The sequence below is a fragment of the Orcinus orca genome, chromosome 4 (genome assembly GCF_937001465.1).
Source record: "Orcinus orca chromosome 4, mOrcOrc1.1, whole genome shotgun sequence".
Taxonomy (NCBI): domain Eukaryota; kingdom Metazoa; phylum Chordata; class Mammalia; order Artiodactyla; family Delphinidae; genus Orcinus; species Orcinus orca.
Genome location: NC_064562.1, coordinates 124,531,271 through 124,556,771, shown reverse-complemented (window position 1 = coordinate 124,556,771; position 25,501 = coordinate 124,531,271). Strand labels below are relative to the sequence as shown.

The 25,501-nt window shown below is 36.0% G+C and overlaps 1 protein-coding gene across 4 annotated transcripts in view; it reads right to left on the bottom strand.

The window, feature by feature from the left end:
- Positions 1-25,501, bottom strand: part of SEC24B (SEC24 homolog B, COPII coat complex component) — a 93,860-nt gene that overhangs the window by 22,376 nt on the left and 45,983 nt on the right. For 2 of the 4 annotated variants that reach the window (XM_033427772.2, XM_004269583.4), the window contains 6 exons: positions 16,225-16,305; positions 12,928-13,139; positions 6,361-6,545; positions 3,595-3,697; positions 989-1,115; positions 180-289 (listed from right to left, as the gene is read on the bottom strand). In XM_033427772.2, the coding sequence (XP_033283663.1) occupies positions 180-289; positions 989-1,115; positions 3,595-3,697; positions 6,361-6,545; positions 12,928-13,139; positions 16,225-16,305 (818 nt within the window). The remainder of the gene's footprint in view (positions 1-179; positions 290-988; positions 1,116-3,594; positions 3,698-6,360; positions 6,546-12,927; positions 13,140-16,224; positions 16,306-25,501) is intronic. The other 2 variants (XM_033427773.2, XM_033427774.2) reach the window with 1 other exon arrangement.

The following is a 25,501-nucleotide window of genomic DNA, read 5'->3' as shown; positions in this document are numbered from 1 at the left end:
AGGAGATCAAGTAATCTTTACAAAGAGCTTTCTATTTATTAAGTATAAACTTTCAGCACTATTTCAAAAAATTCATACTATGGACAATTTCAAAATTTAAACAAGAATTCACTTAACAGCAAATTACAAATGACCAATACAATTGCATCCCACGACTAATTTTAACACTGAATAGTTACCATATAATCTGAAGACGCAATGAACTCCACGGTTGAATTCTGAACTTCTGGCCGTTTATGAGGCTCTCCATAAGATCGGGTAAGGGGATTATACATAAATTCTTCAGGAACTAGATAAGATTAGGAATCCAGTACAAATTTAGTAACACATATACATGCCGAGAAATAAACTCCTCTATCATCAATATTTATGAGGTTTACAACAGTTCTGTGAAGATCTAATGATAAAAACTAATGCCTTAAGCCCTCTTTAAAAAAATAAACCGGAAGGATAAAAAACTTATTTACTGAAATCTGATGAGAAAACCAGGATACAAGTAATCTTGCTTCTTAGGCTTGTGTCCTATTTCTTATATCACATGACATGGAAAAGAAATCAGACAGAAACACAGATTCGAAAGCAATTATACGAAGAGGACCTAAGAATGACTAAAGGGGACAACAGATACACATGCACACATGTGTTCACACATACTGGCAGAGATCCACACTGAGTTGAATGAACCAAATGTACAAACAGAAGACAACCTTAACTTGTCAGGGTCAAGCATAATTAGTCTGCATGATCTCATCTGCATGGCCTTCACTGCTGGTTTTACGAATTCTTTTTACTTTCCCCTCCCTGTCACTCTCCTCATTATCAATTATTCCCTTGGCCAGCCAAAACGAAGTGTCCCTAGCCTGTATTCTCTCCATTAAAAGTGGCATGGAAGTTTTTAAAGCAATGAGGAGAGAGAGACCAGATAATGGCAAAAATGTCAAAATGTTTAAAATATAAAACACACTTATTTTAAGAATCTGAAACTCACCATCATTAACTCTATAGCACAAATTGCATTTCCATCTACGTTGATCAATGAAGGATACAAAAGGGTTGATATATGTTCGACAAGATCGGCACCTCACAATGGTATTGGATGTTATCACTGGTAATTGCTAGGAAATAAAATAAAGCTGTTGTAGCAGAAAAAGCACTCCAGAGGAAGATGGACCACACACTGCTCTGCTCCATACGCAGAACAGAAACCACACTTGTGTTTTGAAATTGAAACATTTTAATAAAATCCAGTGGTGCACTGAGTAACACAAGCAGCTATCAAGTTTTCTCCCTCTTCTGTCGCAAACTATAAAATAACACTAAAATAAAGTCAAACCAAATGTAATGAAAGTTACTGGCAGACAAGAAAAGCCTGGTTGGCCAAGAAAATAGAATAACCTCAGCTATCAGCTGAACTCAAGGAACAAGAGTGAGAAAGAAACATGCACCATATAAAAATGCCTTTGTCTTTGCTGCTTGCCTGCACCTGGTAACAGACTCTCAAGACACTGCTTGTTAGACAGCCACACAGTCCTGTTGGGGACTGTGGCCACGAGAAACCAAACACAATGTGCCTCAAACACTATACATCTCTTTATGCTTAGTTTGGGAAAGGAACTTTCTATTCAATATAAGAAATTTAGAAAATATGATACATATTATTCTATCTCCCTGAATTAACCCCTGATAACATTTTAGTATATTTCCTTCTGGCTTTTTTCCTCCCTATCCATACACAAACATTTATTTTTGTACTTAATTTTTTTCACAAAAATAATTTTTATTATATAACTACATATCATTTGTGAAAAAAATCAGGAAACATGTTTAACTGAAAATAAGAAAATAAAAAATTATCCAGAATTCTACATTCCAGAGGAAGTCACTGCTGCCAATTTAGTGTATATACTTCCAGAAGGTATCACATATGGAATATGTATTTAGACAAAAATTTTTGGGGACTTCCCCGGTGGCGCAGTGGTTAAGAATCTGCCTGCTAATGCAGGGGACATGGATTCGAACCCTGGTCCGGGAAGATCCCACATGCCACGGAGCAACTAAGCCCATGCGCCACAACTACTGAGCCTGCGCTCTAAAGCCCATGTGCCTAGAGACCATGCTCCATAACAAGAGAAGCCACTGCAATGAGAAGAATGAGAAGCCCGCGCACTGCAACGAAAAGTAGCCCCCGGTCGCTGCAACTAGAGAAAGCCCGCGCGCAGCAACAAAGACCCAATGCAGCCAAAAAAAAAAAAAAAAAAAAAAAAAAAAAAATTTCACCTATGTATATGGGAAATTAACTATATTGGTTTCGCGATAAAGGTTGCAATTTTATTACAGGTGATCAAATAGTATTTACTGAATGAATAAATTCAAGGATGTCTGGGTGCAGAGGAATATCCTATTTTTAGGAGACAGAAGAAAGGAAAGCAGGTAATAACAGAGAACTTTTGGTTTTGGGGGCACTAATGAGATAAGTAACAGAGCTCATCCACCCAGACGATACACCAGGGGTTTGTGGCCACCAGATGGAGGCTGCCAGCTAAACTTCTCCATAAGGTGAGGAAATATTCAATAAAGAAAATCTAAATTCAAGGTACTTATTGCATATTATAATTATTTTATTTTCTATTCACTTTGCTCCTTTCTATACATCCTAGTAGGAAAGAAAGCTCCACGAGGAAGCAATGACCTCTGTATCCTCAGCACCCAGCATGATAGTCAATAAATATTTTTTGGTTGAATGAGAGTAAAAGAAACTCAGTAGCGATGAATGCAGAAAACCACAGTCATAAAAATGTGTGAGGGAGAAATGCAACTTAAAGTATAAATAGAATGTATCTGGATAAACGTTATTTCTGAAGTTCAGATATTTTAATTTAAATTCAACATATCTGCAATGAAATACCAGAAGTATGTGTAAAAATCCAGCAAGCTAGGTAAAGTAAACTTTACTGTGGAAACTTTAAAAAGTAATGTTTTAATTCAATAGACCTGAAGCATTTAAACTTTATTATTACAAAGGTTATTTGATTAATACAGTTGGGAACAATCATACGGTTTTCCTCCCTAAATGCATATCATTGCTGGTGTTTCCTTTATGTTTAAAAAAGAACTCCTAAAGTTTATCTATGCTCTACGCCCTTTCCAACTTCTAAAACTACTAACCTTTCAAAATCCAGCTTAGATCTCATTACTTGTAGAAAAGTCTGCTACTGTACCCAGAGGAAATCCCTTCCAATACTATATTCACCACCTAAGTTACTTCATAGAATTTGATTAGTTACATGTATTAGTTTTCCTGCACTGTAATTATTTGCACTGTAATTATTTGGGATATCTTTGTCCCCTGTTAGATAAGAATTTCTTAGGGGCAACATCAGTGACTTAATTATCTTTGTATTTACCAGTGCTTAGTTTAAGGCCTGTCACAAAGCAGGTGACAGAAAATGTTTGCTGTATTGAAACTGACAGAAATGATTAATTCTAACTTCAAATGAAAGAAAATGAAAAAAATTCTAAAATATACAATCTGAATACCTCGCACATAAGTACACAGGTCAGTACCCACTAATATTTTAAAATATGTTACTTTACCGTTAAGTCTCTGAAGGGATGTAACAACAATCCTAAAGGAAGCTTAGCTTTATTCAGTAAAGCCTGTGTCTGTGGGATATTTGTCAAAGTACACCGAAATGAACTGCAAAGATATAAACAACAGAGACTACGTTAGCTATCAGAGATAAAAAACAATATTGATGTAGATAGTTGTAGATAACTAAACATTTAAGGGCATACATGAAAATCATTTGGGTATATTACATAACTATAATTAGGAGGGTCCTGATTACTTTAAATGGGCATATATGTAATTTATATGTCAAAAGGCCTAAATTAAGGACTCAACATTTTCATGGTGAAAAAGTACAACACATTCAGGAACAAAGAGTAACTCCATCATGACTATCAGGGCATGAACAGGAGGGAGCAGAAAACATGAGTGAAAAGGTACAGCTTTCATGATGCTGTTCTTGCTTTGCTGTCATTCTTCATCTGCTGAACTCCTAATCTTTCTATGAAACTCATCAAAGTTATAGCTTCTTGTGAAACCATCCTCACCCTTGATCGCAAGTCAGGAAGAAAGACTTCTTCCTCTGTGCTCTGAGATCTACTTATGCTTCTGTGTTATCAATTAGTCTGATCTGCTTTAGTTGGCTGTGTACTTTCTTTATCTTCTCCATTTGAGATTAGAGATCATTTTGTCCTTGTGTCACCCTAGCACTATTCCTCTCATAGAGTAACTTAAGGTCAGTAGACACAGAATCAATAAAGGAGCAACCAAAGAGATAAGAAGCATAGGAACTGGAAACCGTGATAGGAATTTTAAGGAGTGCTTGACAGTATGGAGAGATATCCAGTTACGGGTTGACTCCACGCTGGTGATGTTCCGTGAACATGCCAAGTTGGTTCTGGCTTCAGGACTTCTGCATTTGCTGTTCACGCAGCTTGGCACACTCTTTTTCCAGAGTCACATCCTGCTCTCTCATTTCATTCAGATCTCTATTCAAATGTTAATAACTCCTTGGGAAAACCCATCCCGACTCCTCAATTAAAAATAGTCACCCTCCACCCTTACTACTCCCTACTTCATAGTTATTCTCTGAAATTACATTTACATTATACACCCATTGGTCTGACTGTTCACAATGTGTCTTCCCTAATAGGATATTGGTTGTATGAGATTGAGAACTTTGTTTTGTTTACTGCTTCATTCCCAGCACCTAGAAACAGTGCCTGGCACTTTATTTAGAAGGCATTCAGTAAATATTGAATGATTGAGGTTAACATGTAGGCACAATTATTATTCCTGTTTTACAGTTGACAATACTGAGGTTTGAGAAGTTGAGTAATTGGCAGCTTCACAGCTACTTATCAGTGGAACCTTGGTATGAACCTAGGTCTGTCAAACTCTAAAGCCTATACTCTAAAGCCTATTACTCTGCTTTGTTGTTTGGATAAGAGATATTTTCACAGGAAACACATAACTGAGTAGAAACACAGACACCATTCCCTACCTATATGATCTCTTACACATATACATAGACTCTATTTACCTACTTGGGGGATGCCTAACCATTCATATTACAAGGCCATAATCCACATACTTATCGACCTGATGGCAAGTTACATTCAGAAGGACAGGCAGCTACTTTCAATCTAGAATCAATGATTATACATTTTTATAGAAATGATCTTGGCACTGTCTTCGGCACTGATGGGGGTGCTGGTGGTAGGGTGTGGTAGAAGAGGTGGAACCCTTGAAGCACCTCCATTTTCTGTTTCCTGTATTGGAAATCTATATAAGACTTTGGTTGAAAAAAAGAGGAACTTAGTTTTTTTAAAAGCTAGAAAACTACTGCCTTTAAAAAAAGAATATATATGTGTGTGTGTGTGTGTGTGTGTATGTGTGTGTATATATATATATATATAGTCTCTAAAGAACACTAATCCTAATGCAAGGAAGAAATGTTGTCTGTGATGTTGTTGTGAATCAGAGTTGTTTGTGAATGTTGTCTGTGAATCATAGTTTACTTTTTGAGGAGAGATTCCACAAGCAGGAGGATGTCTGGGTGCAGAGGAATATCCTATTCTTAGGAGACAGAAGAAAGGAAAGCAGGTAATAACAGAGAACTTTTGGTTTTGGGGGCACTATGAGGTAAGTAACAGAGCTCATCCACCCAGACGATACACCAGGGGTTTGTGGCCACCAGATGGAGGCTGCCAGCTAAACTTCTCCATAAGGTGAGGAAATATTCAATAAGGAAAATCCAAATCTAAATTCAGGCTGGACAAATATGCCTGGGGGCAATGGTCTTCTCATTCTACACTGAGTGGGAAAAGAAAATTCAGAGAAAAATTATTTATCTAAACCTGTTCTTGGGATTACACAAATGACGTTTGTATCCTTTTCAAGCAGAGACTGAAGTGCATAAAATTTTAAAGACTTCACCTTATTTAAAAGACATCAGAAGTTACTACTGGTGAAAAGTGAGGAAAAAGAAATTTAAGAAAAAAAATATAGTTAGATTTGGGTTCCTAAAACACTTCACTAAAATACAAAAAAATTTTCCTAGCATTAGATGATAGGGAATGAGATTGGATGGCGACAGAGATGGGGACAGGATCCAATGACCTAAATTGAATTTTACGTCTAGAATTTCTATACAAACTAATTTACAAGAGTTCACATTAACAAAACTTCCAATCAAGGAATTAATACCATAGTACTTTTACTATTTTTGAAAGTCACACAATGTTTTTGACAAGGTTTTACTTACTAAAGGTTATAAATTAAATACTTACTCTGGGCTACAGTTTAATTTTTTGAGGTCTAAATTCAGGTTAGGTACAGGAGCCCAAACAGGAGTCATGGGTAAAATATTTCTCTCCTGAGTAAGGTTTACAGGTCTCAAACTTTCTGGTTGTGAAGAACTCTGAAGACTCAAACCTCCCAGACTGGAGGACAGCTGGTTCATACCAGGATACTGCTGAAAAGGCAATTCAAAGCAAAACAAAAGAACAATGTTAACAAACATGAATAAAATTTATTATCCTATATATAGGATGTTAACATACAGAAAAGCAAGAAGCTAAAAAAAAATTTAAATCTGGCTTTGTAACAGTAAAATAACTTACTAGGACAGCTCAGTTTAAAGCACTCTTGAAAAAACTCAAAGCAAAAATGCTGAATAAATTTAAACCTTATTTGCATGATTCAACTCCACAACAAAATTTAAATAACGCTTTTTTCAACACCAAGAATTTGGTTTCTCTGAATATCTTTCTTACTGGAAAAGCAGGGTAAATGCTTGTTTTTAAAGTTTTTTCAATTTTCAGAATGAGCTGATGCCATAGAAATGACAATGATGTTCAATGAGTTCTGCTTTGCTTATTTTTTGCTTTCCTTTATATTTTTAGTATTATTCTGAATTCATGCCTTTTATTAACTCAAAGTGGCTTAACGAATTAGTTACTATTCACTTTGATGGCCAAACTGCCCAATTTTTGGCCAGTGAGATCCCCTTAAAGCTGACCCCAGTGTCCTTTTGATATGAACCCATTGCCTTTGTTAGCTTCCTTGCTTTCTGGCATGACATTTTGTACCATTCCTCCTTCAGACTCCAAATTAATCATTTATCCAAAAAGGATTCTTGGTTCCTTTTAAGTAAGGATGGTATCTAGAGACCATAATCTGGATAATAAGGGTGCTCACTGCTAGTGTTTATTACTTCCAGACTTCTACAATACGTAGAGATAGAAAACATAATACATTTTTAAATAGAAGAAAAAGAATAATCAGTTCACATTGACATTTCCAATTCAAATTTAAGATGATGGTGTTTTAATTTAACTTTTTTGATTTTATGCCTGCATCTCTCTTCTCTTTTGCTGAAAATCTTGATTCCTAATGGTAACAGCCTTACTTATTTGTTTTATCCTACAATATATTAAAATAGTTCCAAAATGACAACACTAATATTATTATAAATGTAAAGTTATTAAATTAAAGATTTCTTTGTAGTTCTTTTTGTCCTTGGATTATTTCCCATTGAGAACATACAAAATACTGAGTTTTAAGATTAGTTAGAACAATACTTTTTTTTCTGTATCAGAATGTATCCAACTTGATAAACTGGTTTGCTTGTTTTTCTTTGATTTTAATTTTTAAGGATTGCTTTTCATCTTTTTTTCCACTTAATAATCTTTTTGAGTAAACAAAATTTACCTAATTCTAATGTCAAAACTTTACAATAATTCAGAGGTATCTTGTTTCACTCTTGATCCCCCCCAAGTAACTATTTTTATTAATCTTCCATTGTCTGCATCTACAAATATAAACTAATATATACACTGCTCTAAATATGACCCCTTTTTTCACCTAAAAAAAAAAGTCCTGGCAATAACTCTATGTCTGTATATAGAGATTTTTCCACATTCTTTTTTGTAGTTATCGAGCACTCCATTATGTGAATGTACTGCAGAATTCCAGCTAATCAGTGCAAAATGATAAAGTCAGGAAAATCACTATTTTACAATCCATATGGAAATAAATGATACAGGTAATGGTCATCTGGAATAGACGATAAACAGATATCAATAGATGATAAAGCCACTGGGTGAAAGCATAATGAGGAACCTCACAATGAAAAGATCAGGTTGTCACCATATGAACCCACTAATCAATCGTAACACCACTAAAAGTGAGACAACCAAGTATTATTATGATGTACACAGAACCAAAATATATTGTATTTTGGCTTAGGGAAATAAATAAATGAAGTAATATACCTGACTATAATTGAGCCATTAGATCTAATTTCTAATACATAGAAAATGGAACAGAGGAATGAGTTAAATGATACCACAAGAAGCAATCAGCCAAATTCAGAATGTGGAACATTCTACAGGACAAGAGACCCAGGTTTTTCAAAGGTTCAAAGGCACAAAAAATGGGGGTGGAGCTTTGTTTTTAAATTAAAAAGAGAATTAAGAGACATAAGCAAATGCAATTAGTAAGTCTTGCTTAGCTCCTGATTTGAACAAACCAACTACAGAAGAGCAATACTGAAACAGTCGGGCAAATCTGAATATGGACTGAATTTTAAACAACATTTAGAAATAATTGTTAATTTTGTTGGATATGATAGTGGTATTGTGGTTTGCAAGAAATTATCTTTTCCATCTCCCTGCCTCCCCTTGACCAGGATTAGCTTTAAAGCCCTCAGTAAGAAAAGGTAGGGGGGTGTGTGTGTGTGTGTGTGTGTGTGTGTGTGTGTGTGTGTCTGTGTGTGTGTGTGTGTATGTGTGTGTGTGTGTAGAGGATAGGTCAAACAAGTATAACAAACTGTTGACAGTAACTGAAGCTGGTGATCCTAAGGGAAAAAAACCAAAACTGGGTAATACTAGAGATTCTTTCAGTTTTCAGTAGAGCTGTAAAGGAGGAGACAAAAATGATTACATGGATCAGTAACAGTGCATAATAGAAAACCTCAAACAGACCCAAGTTTAAGATAAGAATTTAGAATATAAGAATTTAAATTTAAGAATTTAGGATACAAAATAAGGGTGGAATGTTTAATCAATGAGGAAAGATAGATTATTTAATAAATGTCAGTGAAATTAGAGCTAACTATTGAATATATATGGGGGGGAGAAATGAGATTTATTATTTACATTATGTACCAAAACAAAACCTTAAAAGATGCAAAAAAGTGAATTCACCAAAGTAAAAAAATATAGAGAGAGGGAATTTTTCCCTAATCTTAAGGTTGAAAAGGCCTTTAAAAGATACAAAGGTAAATGGGCTTCCCTAGTGGCGCAGTGGTTTAGAGTCTGCCTGACGATGCAGGGGACATGGGTTCGTGCCCTGGTCCGGGAAGATCCCACGTGCCGCGGAGCGGCTGGCCCGTGAGCCATGGCCGCTGAGCCTGCGCGTCTGGAGCCTGTGCTCCGCAACGGGAGAGGCCACAACAGTGAGAGGCCCGCGTACCGCAAAAAAAAAAAAGATACAAAGGTAAAAACAAAAGAAATTATAATATGACTCTATAAAATTAAACATTTCTCCAATTAAGAAAAAAACATTAAAATTAAAAACAAGTGTCAAGCTGGGGGAAAAAACTGCAATATATTATTAGACAAAAATGTTACAAACTAGAAGAACCTGAATAGCATAATGGTGAAAGAATATGAACAGGGATTTCAGTAAAGAAACACAAATAACTAATAATTATGAAAATAATTTAATATTTTTGCTTATAAAATATAATACTTGACATATTTAGTAATATGGAAAAGTAGGCAAAGACACTTTTTCTAGGAATATAAATTGGTACATTATTTCTCCATACCTCACCACCAAATGCTGATCAACTAATGTCTACTATACATCTCCACTTGGATGTCTATTAGGTATTCTAACTTAATATGGCCAATTCGATTCCTATTCCCAGAACTATTTCTGTCTTTACCATCTAAGTAAATACACTACCCTCTATCCAGATGCCCTGCCAAAAACCTACGTGTTATCCTTGATGCTTCCTTTCTCTCACCCACCACATCCGATCCATCAATAAGCCAAAAGATATCCCTTATCCATCCACTTTTCACTACCTCTGCCAATACCACCTTAGAAGAAAGCACAATCATCTATTTCTGGGATGACGGCAAAGCTCTCATTTGTCTCCCTGTTTCCATTTTTATCTTTTCAAATATTCCCAGCCCTAATCCGTTCTTCACATAGTAGCCAAATGAGTCTCTAAATACGTAAATCAGATTTCATTCCATTACATAAAATCTCCTATGTTTTCCCTTTGCACTTGATGTAAAATCCAAGCTTCTGACTATGGTTCTTCCCTAGCTCTCTGATCTCATTCCTATTATTCTTCCCATTGCTAACTGAGTTCCAGCCACACTGGGACTTTGGTCCTAAAACATGTTAAAGTTGCTCCTGCCTTAACGTTTCTGTATATATGTTTCCTTAGCCTGAAATCCTCTACCCCCAGATTTTTCCATGTCTGGCTTTTCCTGTCATTCAAATATTAACTCAAACATAACTTCTATAATGAGGGCCTTCCTGACTATTTACTCTTTATACCCAACCCCTGCAATTTCTTCCACTCCTCTTGATTCATAGCACTTGTAACTATTTGAAATTAGCTTGTTTTTGTTTTTTAAAGTCTTTATTGAATTTGTTACAATATTGCTTCTGTTTTATGTTTTGGTTTTTTGGCCACTAGGCATGGGGATCCTAGCTCCCTGACCAGGGACCGAACCCACACCCACTGCACTAGAAGGCAAAGTCTTAACCACTGGACTGCCAGGGAAGTCCCTGAAACTAGTTTGTTAATTTATTGCTTTACTTACTTACTGTCCCATTGGCCCTGCCTTCCCACCAAGTTGCTCGAGAGAGGGAACTCTGTTTTGTTCACTTAGCTTCCTCTCGTAACCTCAGTGCCTAGAGTAGGGCTGCCACACAGTAGAAACTCAGATAAGTTTTCACTGAATGAATAAGTAGAGAGAAATTCTAAAGACTGGTGAAATTAGGTGCTATGATTCACTAATTTCACCTGAAGAGATTTCATCTAAGGAAATAATGAGACGAAGGCACAAGGTTTGTGCACAGGTGTATATTTTGATTTTGACACTCAAGTTATGCCCAATAGTGGCAGACTAGGTGATTATAAAATGTTATGCAGTTATCAGATGAAGGATATGTAATAATATAGAAAGGTTTCCTCTTACGTTGTTCAAGGATTTAAAAAAAATGAAAAACAATGTCCATATTTATCAGCTTATTTGTTTGTGTAAATAAGTCATTTACATGACCAGCTTCTTTACTGGCTTTCTCCTGCAAATGCATACAGCAAGAAACCCAGAAGGATAGCCTCCAACTGTTACTTTTCTATCTTGATGGTGGGTGTATTGATTGATATTTATTTTCTTCTTTTTTGCTTATCTGCATTTTCCTACAGTTGATCATGCACATTTTTTTTTTTTTTTGGTTAAAAAAAAGCCATACAGTATCTGTATCTGGTTTTTTACATATTCACTAAAATATTTTTCTATTTTTTATTTTCATTTTTTAACATCAACTTTTTACCTGTTTTTCTACCCTGAAAAACTAATTTTAAGTTTTTTCTTCCTCAAAGGGCAGCTATTGGGGTTTCCCACTACTTAATAAAGGTCAGCATAAATAAATGAACACAAAGAAATCCCTTAGATTTCAGAACCCTCCCACTGGGGTTATACTAAATGCAACATTTAAAGGCATTTCAGTTTTACTATAGAAAGCTGCTAAAAGTTAAATTAAAATATTCTAACTAGGATTCAAAAATAAATGGCTGCTTTTAAAATTAGCTTGTTAATGTTAAGATTAGATTAAAATCTATAACCTTTTTTTTAGTACACAGGTAAGAATTTAAAAGCACATCTTAGCTATGTGCTTAAATCATTATTGCTCAGTTACGCTGAAATAGTGGTGTTCCATCTGGACCAATAAAGTCATAAAGAAAATCTAACAAAATGGAAGGCAGGGAAATCTGTACTAACCAACCACATTTCTCCAGTGCCTCTCCCAGTTTCCTTCTTTCTTCTGTGCTTTAATTCTAAGATTAAATTCCAGGAACAAATGGTTTTCTTATCTCCCCTCTAATTTTCATCAGTTCACCACCAGATAAAATTTCTGTAAGGTGAGTCTACTATGAGCAGATTTTTATTGTAAGTAGAATGCTTTTGCCATTTAAATCGTTTCCTTATATTTTATTTTTTTCCCAATAAATATAAATGTAAAATACTTATTGTCCTATTATTGAACTGATATGGTATTTAACAGGTAACTCCAAGAAGGGTCATGTCAAAAGAGGTCATAGCAGTAATTATGAACAAACGTATTAATGAGCATGTATGTGTATGGAGGCTTTTACCAATGTCAGTTATATGTCACCGAGAGTTCTTCAAGTTAAGAACTGAGGCCAAAATCCCAAACCACACTTATACCATGTCATTTTTTGAGGAGAAAGGCAGTTTAGTAATACAGAATTTAAAATAACATTTACTTTAATTTCCTGATCATAAAATTAATACCTGTACATTGCAGAGCCCCTGAAAAATAGAAGTACAATGCAGAAAAGAAAAATCACAGTAATACCTTTTATCTTCTTCTATGTACGCATGTGTGCGCGCGCGTGCACGCGCGCACACACACACACACACACACACACACACACACAAACTGGAATCAAATTCTATGTATGTTTGATCTAGACTTACCTGTATTCATACCTATGATCCATTTGAATCAACAGGATTTGTCAGAATTGATAATAGTTTCACAATTTTTATATGATTTTTTTTTTATGACTAAATACATACCTGAGCATACTGCTGGAATCCAGAATACGCTGGGCTACCGGGTGGCACTCCGGAATTAAGTGGTGCTGCAGCATTCTGATATCCAGGCTGCAGAGCTGGATAGCCATACCCAAATGGCTTGGCCATTTTTGAAGGCTGAGGAGCAGCTGGAGCTGGAGCAGGGGCAGGAGCGGGGTCAGGAGCAGGGCTGCTTGCCGATGAGGAAAGCATGTCTAGCAAAGGGAAAAGCACGGTGTTGACAACTGAAGGTCGGGACTCCACAAATACTCTTGGCTGAGCCATAGCCTGTGGCATCTCCCTTTTTATTAAAACTTTTTTATTATGAGAAATTTTGAACATACACAAAAGTAGAGAAAATAGAATAATAAACCCCATATATCCATTACTCAGCTTTAATAATCATCAGTATTTCGCTAATCGTGTTTCACATGTTCCTACCCCATCTTTTTTTTTTTTACACATGTATTTACAAGAAAACCCCATTTTGTATCATTTCATTGACAAATACTTCAATTGGTATTTCTAACAGATAAGACCTTTATATTTATGCATATTAAATATATATACCACCACATAGCATATAATATAAATATATATTTATGTATATTAAAAATACAGTTATTTTTCCTTTTATTCTCTCAGCAGAAATGGCGCTAAGAAGCAGAAGACAAAGCAAAGCAATAAAAAGAGTGTCGGGCTTCCCTGGTGGCGCAGTGGTTAAGAATCCACCTGCCAATGCAGGGGACACAGGTTCGAGCCCTGGTCCGGGAAGATCCCACATGCTGCAGAGCAACTAAGCTCGTTCACCACAACTACTGAGCCTGCACTCTAGAGCCCACGAGCCACAGCTACTGAGCCTGCATGTCACAACTACTGAAGCCTGCATGCCTAGAGCCCGTGCTCCGCAACAAGAGAAGCCACCGCAAGGAGAAGCCCGCGCACCACAACAAAGAGTAGCCTCCGATCGCTGCAACTAGAGAAAGCCCACGCACAGCAACAAAGACCCAACGCAGCCAAAAATAAATAAATAAAATAAATTTAAAAAAACAAAAAGAGTGTCAACTACTCTTTGCTCTAACTTGCCTTTTTCTCTGACCCTGACATTTATTAAAAAAAAAAACGTCCATGGAAGGAGTGGCATATTACCACAATCCCCTAGAAGTCTGCTTTATTTGCAGAGGCAAAAATGAAAGTATGAAAGACAGTCTAGAATAGTGTCCAGCTCCTAAAACAATGTCTGGTACGTAGTAGAGGCCAAATAAAATGTAATGAATGAATGTTCTTCCTTTATTTAAATTTAAAACAGAAACTAAAACTTGGCTAAAACTGGGGGAAAAAAACTGTAGAAAATTTTATCACCATATACAAGAATAACAACAACAAAAAGTCAAATCTAAAATATATGTGTATTTTAATCTCTCATGTCACTGTATTTCACAGTATATTTTCATATAAAAATTATATTCTTCACCAGCAATCAGACTCTGCAAAAAAAAAATATGTTCTTAAAAGCATCTGACTTAAGAAATTTATTTTTTCAAAGTTTATTGAGGAATCATCTTTCTACTGACTCTCTTTGCTCTCATCTTGAAGAGACCTTCCTAGACATTCTGCTGTCTATTGTCTTGTGCTAATTAGGCAAGCACTGGCTTACTGGCTTTCTGGTAACTTCCCAGACTTCTTAAAAGGACTAGAGCATCAATGCAGTGTCATATACTTAGATTTCCTGCTTGTCTCTCCTCACTGTGATGGGACTGTAAGTAGAAAGGTCTCTTAACATGACAACAGTCATCAGCTTAAGAAATGAAGAACTGGAGTCCTAAACATGGGGGTCTAAAACTTTTTCCCCCTTTTTTAGGAAAAGGACAGTATTTCATACATTTCTATAGTCCCTAAGATCTATCTAGTACCTGACACATAGACTTAATTCAGTTAATCTTACTGTGAAAGATGTTCATAGCTTTCCTTAATTTTGGTGCAGTATAAAATAGCTAGAAAATTTACCTAAGGTTATTCACTTACTATCAAAGCACAGTTCATAACAAGATTAAGATTTGTTGATTAAATGAATACAGATAAACACAGCAAGGTCTAACTCCAAGGCCATCATCTTTTAACTATACCACATTAGATGTTTTATTTCAGGTTTATTTGAAGCTCATGAAATACGATAGTTGAATAAATAGTATTCATCTTTTAGTGAATGAAGTAACTCTTCTAGAATATTTTGACAATGGTAATTGCTTTTGGAATGGTCCACAACTTTTTACACACACACACACACACACACTCTCTCTCTCTCTCTCTCTCTCTCTCACACACACACACACACACACACACACACACACACACAGATCCCTAGGGAAAGAATCCTTAACCACAAAAGACTGAGTAGCTTATTTAAGTATTCTTGAAATGTTAAAAGGGAACTCTGTACTAAGCTGAGAAGATTAAAGTTTTCTACTGACTCATAGAACAGTGATAGCAAGATAGTGTGTGAAGTCCAGCACACTCCAACTTCAATTAAGCTTCATCCTGGATAATTAACAACATGATAAGAAATAAAGCGAAGAGCAAAATTACTTGTTCTGTTAATCCTAAAGTTTGGAATCATTAGAAAGAAAAGACAAAGAAGGAGGTCAGGTGTGGTTGTCAGGCTGTTGGTGATAGGAGACAGGCAAATAAGGAAGATCACAGCACAAGATGCTATAATGAAATAACTAATCATTATAGAAGTTCAGTTCGTAATTTTTTTAAACACTATCCACCACTCCTGTTCCTACATATGACCAAAGTTACTTCCAGATATGGTTAAAAGTAATGCCTCCAAAACCTACCCCCAAGTTGGTTAATCTATTTACCTGGTGGAGGCAGCCAGGAGCCATAGGGGGAGTAAAGAGTCAAAGACTATTTATATTCAGAGGCTAGTTGGAAGAAATTCAAGGACCTAAGCATGAGAACAGAAATATAAAATTTATTTAAGGAATTATTAGCATAAAAAAGAAGGGAAAAGAAGAGAAAAATTATTCAGTATTAAGTCTTTTAGAAAGAGGAAAAAGATAAAGAGCATGGTAACAAAAATCAAATAATAAATTTCCTTGGCCTCCCAAAAACAGCATTCACAGTTGTTATGTGACAATTACACCATTAAATTAAGGCTGAAAAAACCAGGAAAATGTCCCTTTTTTTCTGCTAAAAATATAGTCTGCTAATTATGTATAGTACATGTTCATGTTTGAAGTAATTGATGGTCAGTAACTTTTCAAATAAACATCAAATATGCACAAAACAAATTACCTGGATAGCTGCCTCCTTCTAGGGCATCATAACTGTTGGGCATTGGAGAAGCACTGCTTGTGGTAGAAGAGCTGTCAACACCTAAAAGGAAAACCAAAATATCTACTAAGTTTAAAATGAAAACATATCTTAAAGCAACCTTTGGCAATTTTGAAAAAGATGTTTTGCTGATCTAGGAAAATTCCTGATCCTAAAAACATGAAATGACTGATGTTTAATGACATTTAAAAAACCATATATAAATTTCTGATAATACAGGGGGTGAAAGTGGGAAGAATACGGAGCTGATAAAATTAAAGCAGACACACATGAAGGCATCTTAAAGAAAAGATATACAACTTTCAAAGTAGTCAAACACACAAACATCAATTTTAGATTGACAGAAATGTTAATAAAATCACATCTCAAAGACCGGATCTACCAAATCACAAGCTATTAAATACCCTAAATCACTATCATGTTATTTTAAGATAATTAAATTTTAATTACTTTTATAACTCAGCATAGCTGTATGAAACCTTCATAAGAGAGGAATCTATGGCTTGGGTTGCTACCTAGCATGTTACTAAGCTTTTCTATGCCTCGGTTTATTCATCTGCTCAATCAAGATTAAACAGTACCTGCCATATTTAATAAGGTAACAAAAATAAAAGGTACTCTAATAAATATGTGTTAGATTATAGGAATTTTTATTACATGTATTCTTTCAAAACTTGAAAGACTAACGGGAATATTCAGTGGCCATTTATGATAAAACGTAGTGGTGTCACACAGCTCGTAGAACATATATTTCTCTCATTCATTCACTTAACAAATATTTTATTGAGAGCCTACAGTTAACATAGGTAGATACACTAGAGTATATACTAATGAATAAAACTGAAAACGGGGCTTCCCTGGTGGCGCAGTGGTTGAGAGTACGCCTGCCGATGCAGGGGACACGGGTTCGTGCCCCGGTCCGGGAAGATCCCACATGCCGTGGAGCGGCTGGGCCCATGAGCCATGGCCGCTGAGCCTGCGCGTCCGGAGCCTGTGCTCCGCAACGGGAGAGGCCACAACAATGAGAGGCCCGCGTACCGCAAAAAAAAAAAAAAAAAAATGAAAACGCACACAGCCTCTATCTTGTGTTAAAGATCTTGGTCTTTTTCACCAGAAGATAAAATTCTGTGGTACAGAGGTTATCCCTGGCTCTTAACACCAATATTATAACCGGGTTTAAACTACATTTTAGGTTAATTTTCAACTGTGATATAGAAAGAATAGATATGCATAACTATCTTTCATTGAATAATTTTGGTTAACTACAAGAACTCAGTGTATTGACTCAGGGCATAATAGCTAAAATTTTTTGTGTAGGAACATTTTGTTATCAGTAAAGAACATGATCTGGAGGCAAACGACTGTAGTTACATTAGACTCTGTCATTTAATTGTCATTTAATTGTCATAAATAACTTTGGGTAAGTGACAATCATCATAATACTCTCTCTCGCAAAATAAGAACAATTTTTTAAATGCCCTTTGTGTGCTTTTTAACGTTCTTGTGATGCTTAGATGAGACTGGTTATGAAGCAACTTACAAAACATGAAGACTATAAAATAAATAATAGGTGAAAGACACTAATACATACCAAGTGCTTTCTTTGTGGTAAATAGAATATTGTTGCATATATAGGTCATTACTCTTAACTAAGAATGGGAAGTAATGGCTCTTCATTTTCCTTGTATTTGTGAATTTATAACTAAAGAAGAATGCTGATATACAAGGTCAAAAGTCTTGAAGTAATAGCGTTAAAAAACAATACACCAAAACCCAAATATTCACCAAGAGATGAATGGATGAACAAAATGTGGTATATCTATACAATGGGATATTATTCAGCTATAAAAAGGAATTAAGTACTGATACAGGCTACAATATGAATGACCCTGGAAAACATGCTAAGCAAAAGAAGCCAGACACAAAAGGTCACACACTGAATGATTTGATTTATATGAAATATCCAGAATAGGTAAATCTCTGGAGATAGAAAATAGATCGGTGGTTGCCAGGGGCTTGAGAGGAGAGGGAAATGAGAAGTTACTGCTTAATGGGTATAGAGTTCTTTTTTAGGATGATGAAAATGTTTAGTTTTATCAAGTTCACTACATTTACAAAGTTAGAACTAGATAGAAGTGGTGACTGCATGACAACCCAAATGACAGAATCAGATAGAGGTGGTGGTTGCACAACATTGTGAATATACTAAATGCCACTGTATGCTTTAAAATGTTTAATTTTATGTTATGTACAAAACCAAACCAATATGCCAAGACATTTCAATGGGGAAAGAATATTCCCTTCAACAAACTGTGCTGGAACAACTAGATATCCACATGCAGCAGAATGAAGTTAGACCCCTTCCTTACACCTTATGCTAAAATTAACTCAAAATGGATCATAGACCTAAATGTAAGTGCTAAAACTCTTAAAATATGGGAGTAAATCTTCATGACCTTCAGTTAGGCAATGGATTTTTAGATATGACATCAAAGGCACAAGCAACAAAAGAAAGAAAATAGATATACTGGACTTCATCAAATTAAAAACTTTTATGTTCCAAAGATATCATTAAGAAAATAAAGAGATAACCCACAGAATGAGAGAATATATTTGCAAATCATGTATCTAGTTAATAAAGGTCTAATACGCAAAATATTTACAGAACTCTATGACTCAACAATAAAAAGACGAATAACCAAATTAAAATGAGTAAGGGATCTAAACAGACATTTCTACAAAAAAGATAAACCAATGGCCAATAAGCACATGAAAAGATGCTCAACATCACTAGCTATTCTGGAAATAAAAATCAAAACCACAGTGAGATACCATTTCACATCCACTAGCATGTCTGTAATTCAAAAGACAGGTAACAGAAAGTTCTGGCAAGGATGTAGAGAAATGGAAGCCTCCACGAGATCGTAAAATGTTGTAGCCACGTTGAAAAACAGTCTGACAGCTTCTCAAAAGGCGGCAAACAGTTATCACATGACCTGGCAATTCCATTCAAGAGAAATGAAAACATACACCCCCACAAAGAGTTGTGCATGAATGCTCACAGAAGCATTACGCATAACAGCCCAAAAGTGTAAACAACCCAGATGTCCAACAACTTACGAACAGGTAAATAAAATGTGATATATATCCACACAATAAGATATTATTTAGCAATAGAAAGGAACACAGGACTGATACATGCCATAACACTTGAAAACATTATGCTGAGAAAGAAGCCAGTCACAAAAACCAAATAGTATATGATCTATTTATATGAAAGGTTCAAAACAGATAAATCTATAAAAACAAAAAGTAGATTAGTAGATTAGTGCGTGTATGTGCGCATGCGTGCGTGTAGGGGGACAAGAATAGGAAGTGACTGCTAAAACATGGAGTTTCTACTTTGAGGTGAAGAAAATGTTCTAGAATTACACAGTGATGGTTGCAGAACTTTGTTTAAATTTAAATGAGTGAATTTTATGGTATGTGAATTATATCTCAATAAAGTTATTATAAAAATACCATGGAGAACAAACGTATGGACACCAAGGGAGAAAGTGGCGGGGGTGGTGGTGGTGGTGGTGGTGGGATGAACTGGGAGATTGGGATTGACATGTATACACTGACGTGTATAAAACTGATGACTAATAAGAACGTGCTGTATAAAAACATAAATAAAATAAAATTCAAAAAATTAAAAAAAAATACCATAGAAGCAAAAATACACAAATGAGACCTAATCTAACTTAAACGCTTTTGCACAGCAAAGGAAAACACCAACAAAATGAAAAGACAATCTACGGAATGGGAGAAAAAAATTGGCAAACGATGAGACCAACACTAGGTTAAATATCCAAAATACAAAAACAGCTCATATAACTCAGTATCAAAAAAACCAAACAACCCAATCAAAAAAATGGGCAGAAGACCTAAGTAGACATTTCACCAAAGAAGACATACAGATTATCAACAGGCACATGAAAAGATGCTCAACATTATTAATTATTAGAGAAATGCAAATCAAAACCACAATGAGGTATCACCTCACACTGGTCAGAATAGCCATCAATAAAAAGTCTACAAATAAGAAATGCTGGGGAGGGTGTAGAGAAAAGAGAACCCTTATGCACTGTTGGTGGGAATGTAAATTGGTGCAACCACTATGGCGAACAGTATGGGGGTTCCTTAAAAAAGTAAAAATAGAGCTACCATATGATCCAGCAATCCCACTCTTGGGGGTATATATCCAGAAAAAATAAAAACTCTAATTTGAAAAGATATATGCACATCAATGTTCACAGCAGCACTATTTACAATAGCCAAGACATGGAAGCAACCCAAGTGCCCATCAACTGACAATTAGTTTAAGGACATGTAGAGAGAGAGAGAGTGTGTGTGTGTGTGTGTGTGTGTGTATTTTATATATATACACACACAATAGAATATTAATCAGCCACAAAAAAGAATGAAATATCGCCATTTACAGCAACATGGATGGACCTAGAGAAAATTATACTTAGTGAAGTCAGACAGAGAAAGACAAATACTATAAGATATCACTTATATGTGGAATCTAAAAAGTAATACAAATGAATCTCTATATAAAACAAAACAAAGCTTTTGCACAGCAAAGGAAACCATAAACAAGACGAAAAGACAACCCTCAGAATGGGAGAAAATATTTGCAAACAAATCAATGGACAAAGGGTTAATCTCCAAAATATATAAACAGCTCATGCAGCTCAGTATTAAAAAAACAAAAACAACCCAATCCAAAATGGGCAGAAGACCTAAATAGACATTTCTCCAAAGAAGACATACAGATGGCCAAGAAGCACATGAAAAGCTGCTCAACATCACTAATTATTAGAGAAATGCAAATCAAAACTACAATGAGGTATCACCTCACACCAGTCAGAATGGGCATCAGCAGAAAATCTACAAACAAATGCTGGAGAGGGTGTGGAGAAAAGGGAACCCTCTTGCACTGTTGGTGGGAATGTAAACTGATACAGTCAATGTAAATTGATACAGTCACTATGGAGAACAGTATGGAGGTTCCCTACAAAACTAAAAATAGAATTACCATATGATCCAGCAATCCCACTACTGGGCATATACCCAGAGAAAACCGTAATTCAAAAAGACACATGCACCCCAATGTTCCCAATGTTCACTGCAGCACTATTTACAATAACCAGGTCATGGAAGCAACCTAAATGCCCATCGACAGACGAATGGATAAAGAAGATGTGGTACATATATACCATGGAATATTACTCATAAAAAGGAACGAAATTGGGTCATTTGTTGAGACGTGGATGGATCTAGAGACTGTCAAACAGAGTGAAGTAAGTCAGAAAGAGAAAAACAAATATCGTATATTAACGCATATATGTGGAACCTAGAAAAATGGTACAGATGAACCGGTTTGCAGGGCAGAAATTGAGACACAGATGTAGAGAACAAACATATGGACACCAAGAGGGGAAGCGGCGGGGGTCTGGGGGTGGTGTGATGAACTGGGTGACTGGGATTGACATGTATACACTGATGTGTATGAAATTAATGAGTAATAAGGACCTACTGTATAAAAAAATATATAAAATTAAATTTAAAAATTAAAAAAAAAACAAAACAGACTCACAGACATAGAAAACAAACTTATGGTTACTAAAGGGGAGAAGGGAGTAGGACAAATTAGGAGTATAGGATTAACAGGTACATGATACATAATACTACTTAATTATGCTGCTTAGCTTCTTCTTTCCATGTCAAATCAAATATTAATGCTTAAAAATATTGCCCATTTAGATAATAATGCTATAGTAACAAACTTTAAAGTATTAATTTGATAGAAATATTCTATTTTATTTATTGGATAATTTGAAACCTGCTAGTTTAAAATTCACTTTCAGGGTTTCCCTGATGGCACAGGTTAAGAATCTGCCTGCCAATGCAGAGGACACGGGTTCGAGCCCTGGTCCAGGAAGATCCCACATGCCACGGATCAACTAAGCCCATGTGCCACAAGTACTGAGCCTGCGCTCTAGAGCCCGCGAGCCACAACTACTAAGCCCAGTGCCACAACTACTGTAGCCCACGCACCTAGAGCCCGTGCTCTGCAACAAGAGAAGCCACCCAATAAGAAGCCCGCGCACTGCAACGAAGAGTAGCTCCCGCTCACCGCAACTAGAGAAAAGTCTGCACACAGCAACGAAGACCCAATGCGGCCAAAAGTAAAAATAAATAAATAAACTAAAAATAAATAAATAAAAGAATAAAATAAAATTCACTTTCGGGGACTTCCCTGGTAGTCCAGTGGTTAAGAATCCACCTTCCAGTGCAGGGGACACGGGTTCAAGCCCTGGTCGGGGAACTAAGATTCCCACATGCTGTGGGGAAACCAAGCCCATGCGCTCTAGAGCCTGTGCACCACAACTGGAGAGCCTGCACGCCTCGACTAGAGAGAAGCCTGAGCACAGCAACGAAGAGCCTGTGTGCCACAACGAAGAGCCTGCGCGCTGCAACAAAAGATCCCACCGGCTGCAACTAAGACCCAATGCAGTTGAATAAATAAATTTAAAAAGTTTTTAAAATTCACTTTCAGAAGAAAAGAACAAATGCAAATCTCTATTTTGAACTTGTTAAAATATCAAAGCAACAATAAAAGTTATAAATCCAGATGAAACACTAAACAGACTCAAACTTTGCTAAAACTTATTGTTCAGATTAATTCTAATTAGGTTATGCCATTACTGCCAATACAAATCAAAATGATATTTTTTAAAAAGGTACATTATGAAACATGTCAATATTCTAAACATGCTTAAAAACACCTTCACTAGTTCCCCTACCATTTTATAGAATAAGGTCTAAATGCTTTTATACTGCCATAAAAAAAAACTTCAAAATTTGTCTTCCACTTTCCTTGTCACCTCCATCTCCCACCTGTTCTTGTACCACCTTCCCTCTTTTACCTTATGACACAGTCACACCCAACTTCTCACTCTTCATCCCAATACACTATTTTTTGTGTTATGTACCATACATATTCGTCTGTTTGCCTAGATTTTCTTTTTCCACATGGCAAATTCCTACTCATCCTTCAAATTTCAAACCCTTCCTAAAACCTTTCTGACATGCCAATGGAAATCATTTCTTCTCCTATATAGGGACATTTTCTTAACCCCGAATTACTGTACTTTTCAAGCTGTACTGTAATCACATATGATATCTGCTTCCCTGTCATATTATTAGTATATAGAGGCAGCTATGCTACTGTATTGATATTTGGAACCAAGATACCAAGCAAAATACTGCTTTCTAAATACGAGCTAGTTTTAGTCGAATGAGAAGCTTTGGTACTTGTCACCACTCTTAAAACCTCTGATAGGTCCAGTTTGCCTTAGTCACTTCATGCTACAATTAGTGATAACAAATATTCTGAGATCAAACGGAGGGTGAATATGAATGTAATACTTGGGAAACATTTTCCCTCATTCTTTTACTGGCTCTATGTCACAGGTTGAGAGAAGAAAAGGGGAAGTCAGAAAAGAGGGGGAGCTGAATCTGAGGAAGTAAGGAGTAAGGTCAAATGAATAGCTCAGAATCTGTGAAGTTGGGGGAAAAAAAACAAGATGCATTGAAGCCTTCTAAAAAAAACTTAAGCCATTCTCTCTCCATGGGTCAACAAAGTCTAATATAGTTACTTACTAGTATTGGTCAACTTGAAATTAACCAGGTAATTTGAGATTTCACTTCCTCATAACTTGTATAGAACATGGAAAACTGTAAGTCAAATTCCCTCTCTACCACTTACCAGTTGAGAGAAAATGGACCAGAATCCTAACATTTCTGAGCCATTCCTTATTTATAAAAACAGATGTTATAACACCTACTCCACAGGCCTAATGTTAAGATTAAACAGCTATAACAGATATAAATTAAACAGATACTAGCCAGAGACTCAGGAAATGTTCTTTTTTTTCTCTTCCCTCTTCCTATGCTAAAACAGTGCTACAAAAGAGGGGAAAAGAAAGACCAAGACAAGAACCTCCTGATGGATAAGGCTAATCCAGACTTCAACCAAACTTTCCTTAACATTTATCACTGAGAACCAAGTTACTTTTGATTTGTAAAAATGGTTCTCTTCTTTCGGTAATACTCTAATACTCTCCCCCCCCTCCAATCTTCCTTCTACCTTAGTCTAAGAACTCTTATTTCTCACTGGCTTATTCCAAAAGCTTCAAGCTCGAATCAATTTCTTCTGTAAATGCAAAATCAATTTGCATTTCCAAAATGCAAGTTTGGTTATGTTATTTTCCCATGTAAACTCCTTCAGTGACCTCTCACTACCTTCAAGATAAAATCCAAACTCCTTACTAGGAAACGCAAGGTTCTTAAAGATCTTACCCAGCCATCCTACTCACCCTCACTCAATTCTTCTTGCCACTGCTCTCTGCAAACCATAGGTCCCAAACTCACTAAAGTTCCCCAAACATGCTACCTTCTCTCAAGCATCTTGCTTTGTTTCAAAAAGTGTCTCTGCCTCTCCCCAGATCCCTCACTTGCCCAATTCCAAGTTCTTTCAGATTCAGTTTAGGTTCCCCTGCCCCCGCTCCAGGAGAATCCTCCCTGTCATCCCACCCTACATCTGGTTCCAAATTCTCCTATGTATTCCTATAAAACACTATGATTAACACAGGACTCACTATCATTTTGTTCTATATTCCAAATCAGACTGTGAGCTTCTTGGGTTTTTAATCAAGCTCACAAATAGGGCATTATTAATCTGTTTATAAATTGGTTGTTCAGAACTCAGAATAAAGTTTTTCAAAGAAATAATGAAATAACTGGTATTTATTATCCCAAGTTGTTTCATAAGCACTCTTAAAAAACCCATAATCCATATTATTGTTTAAACACTACACATTTATGACACGCTGGAAAAAATAAAGCATTTGCAAATGTTTAGTATTTCAGTTAATTAGTTTTAGGGCTAGCCTAGACATCCAATCACCATTCAATCACTATTTCTATTTGAAAGTGCCTTCTGAATTCTAACTCTGGACACTGGTACCAAATCTCCTTCTGCTATAGCCCTAATACTCTGCCCTCTTCCACTGTACAGAGAGTTGGAGTTTCCAGCTATAGCAATTATATATACATGATGTTTGCAAGCTAGAACAGGTATCATCTGCAAACATGTGAGCACATTTTGTTTTCAATGTATATG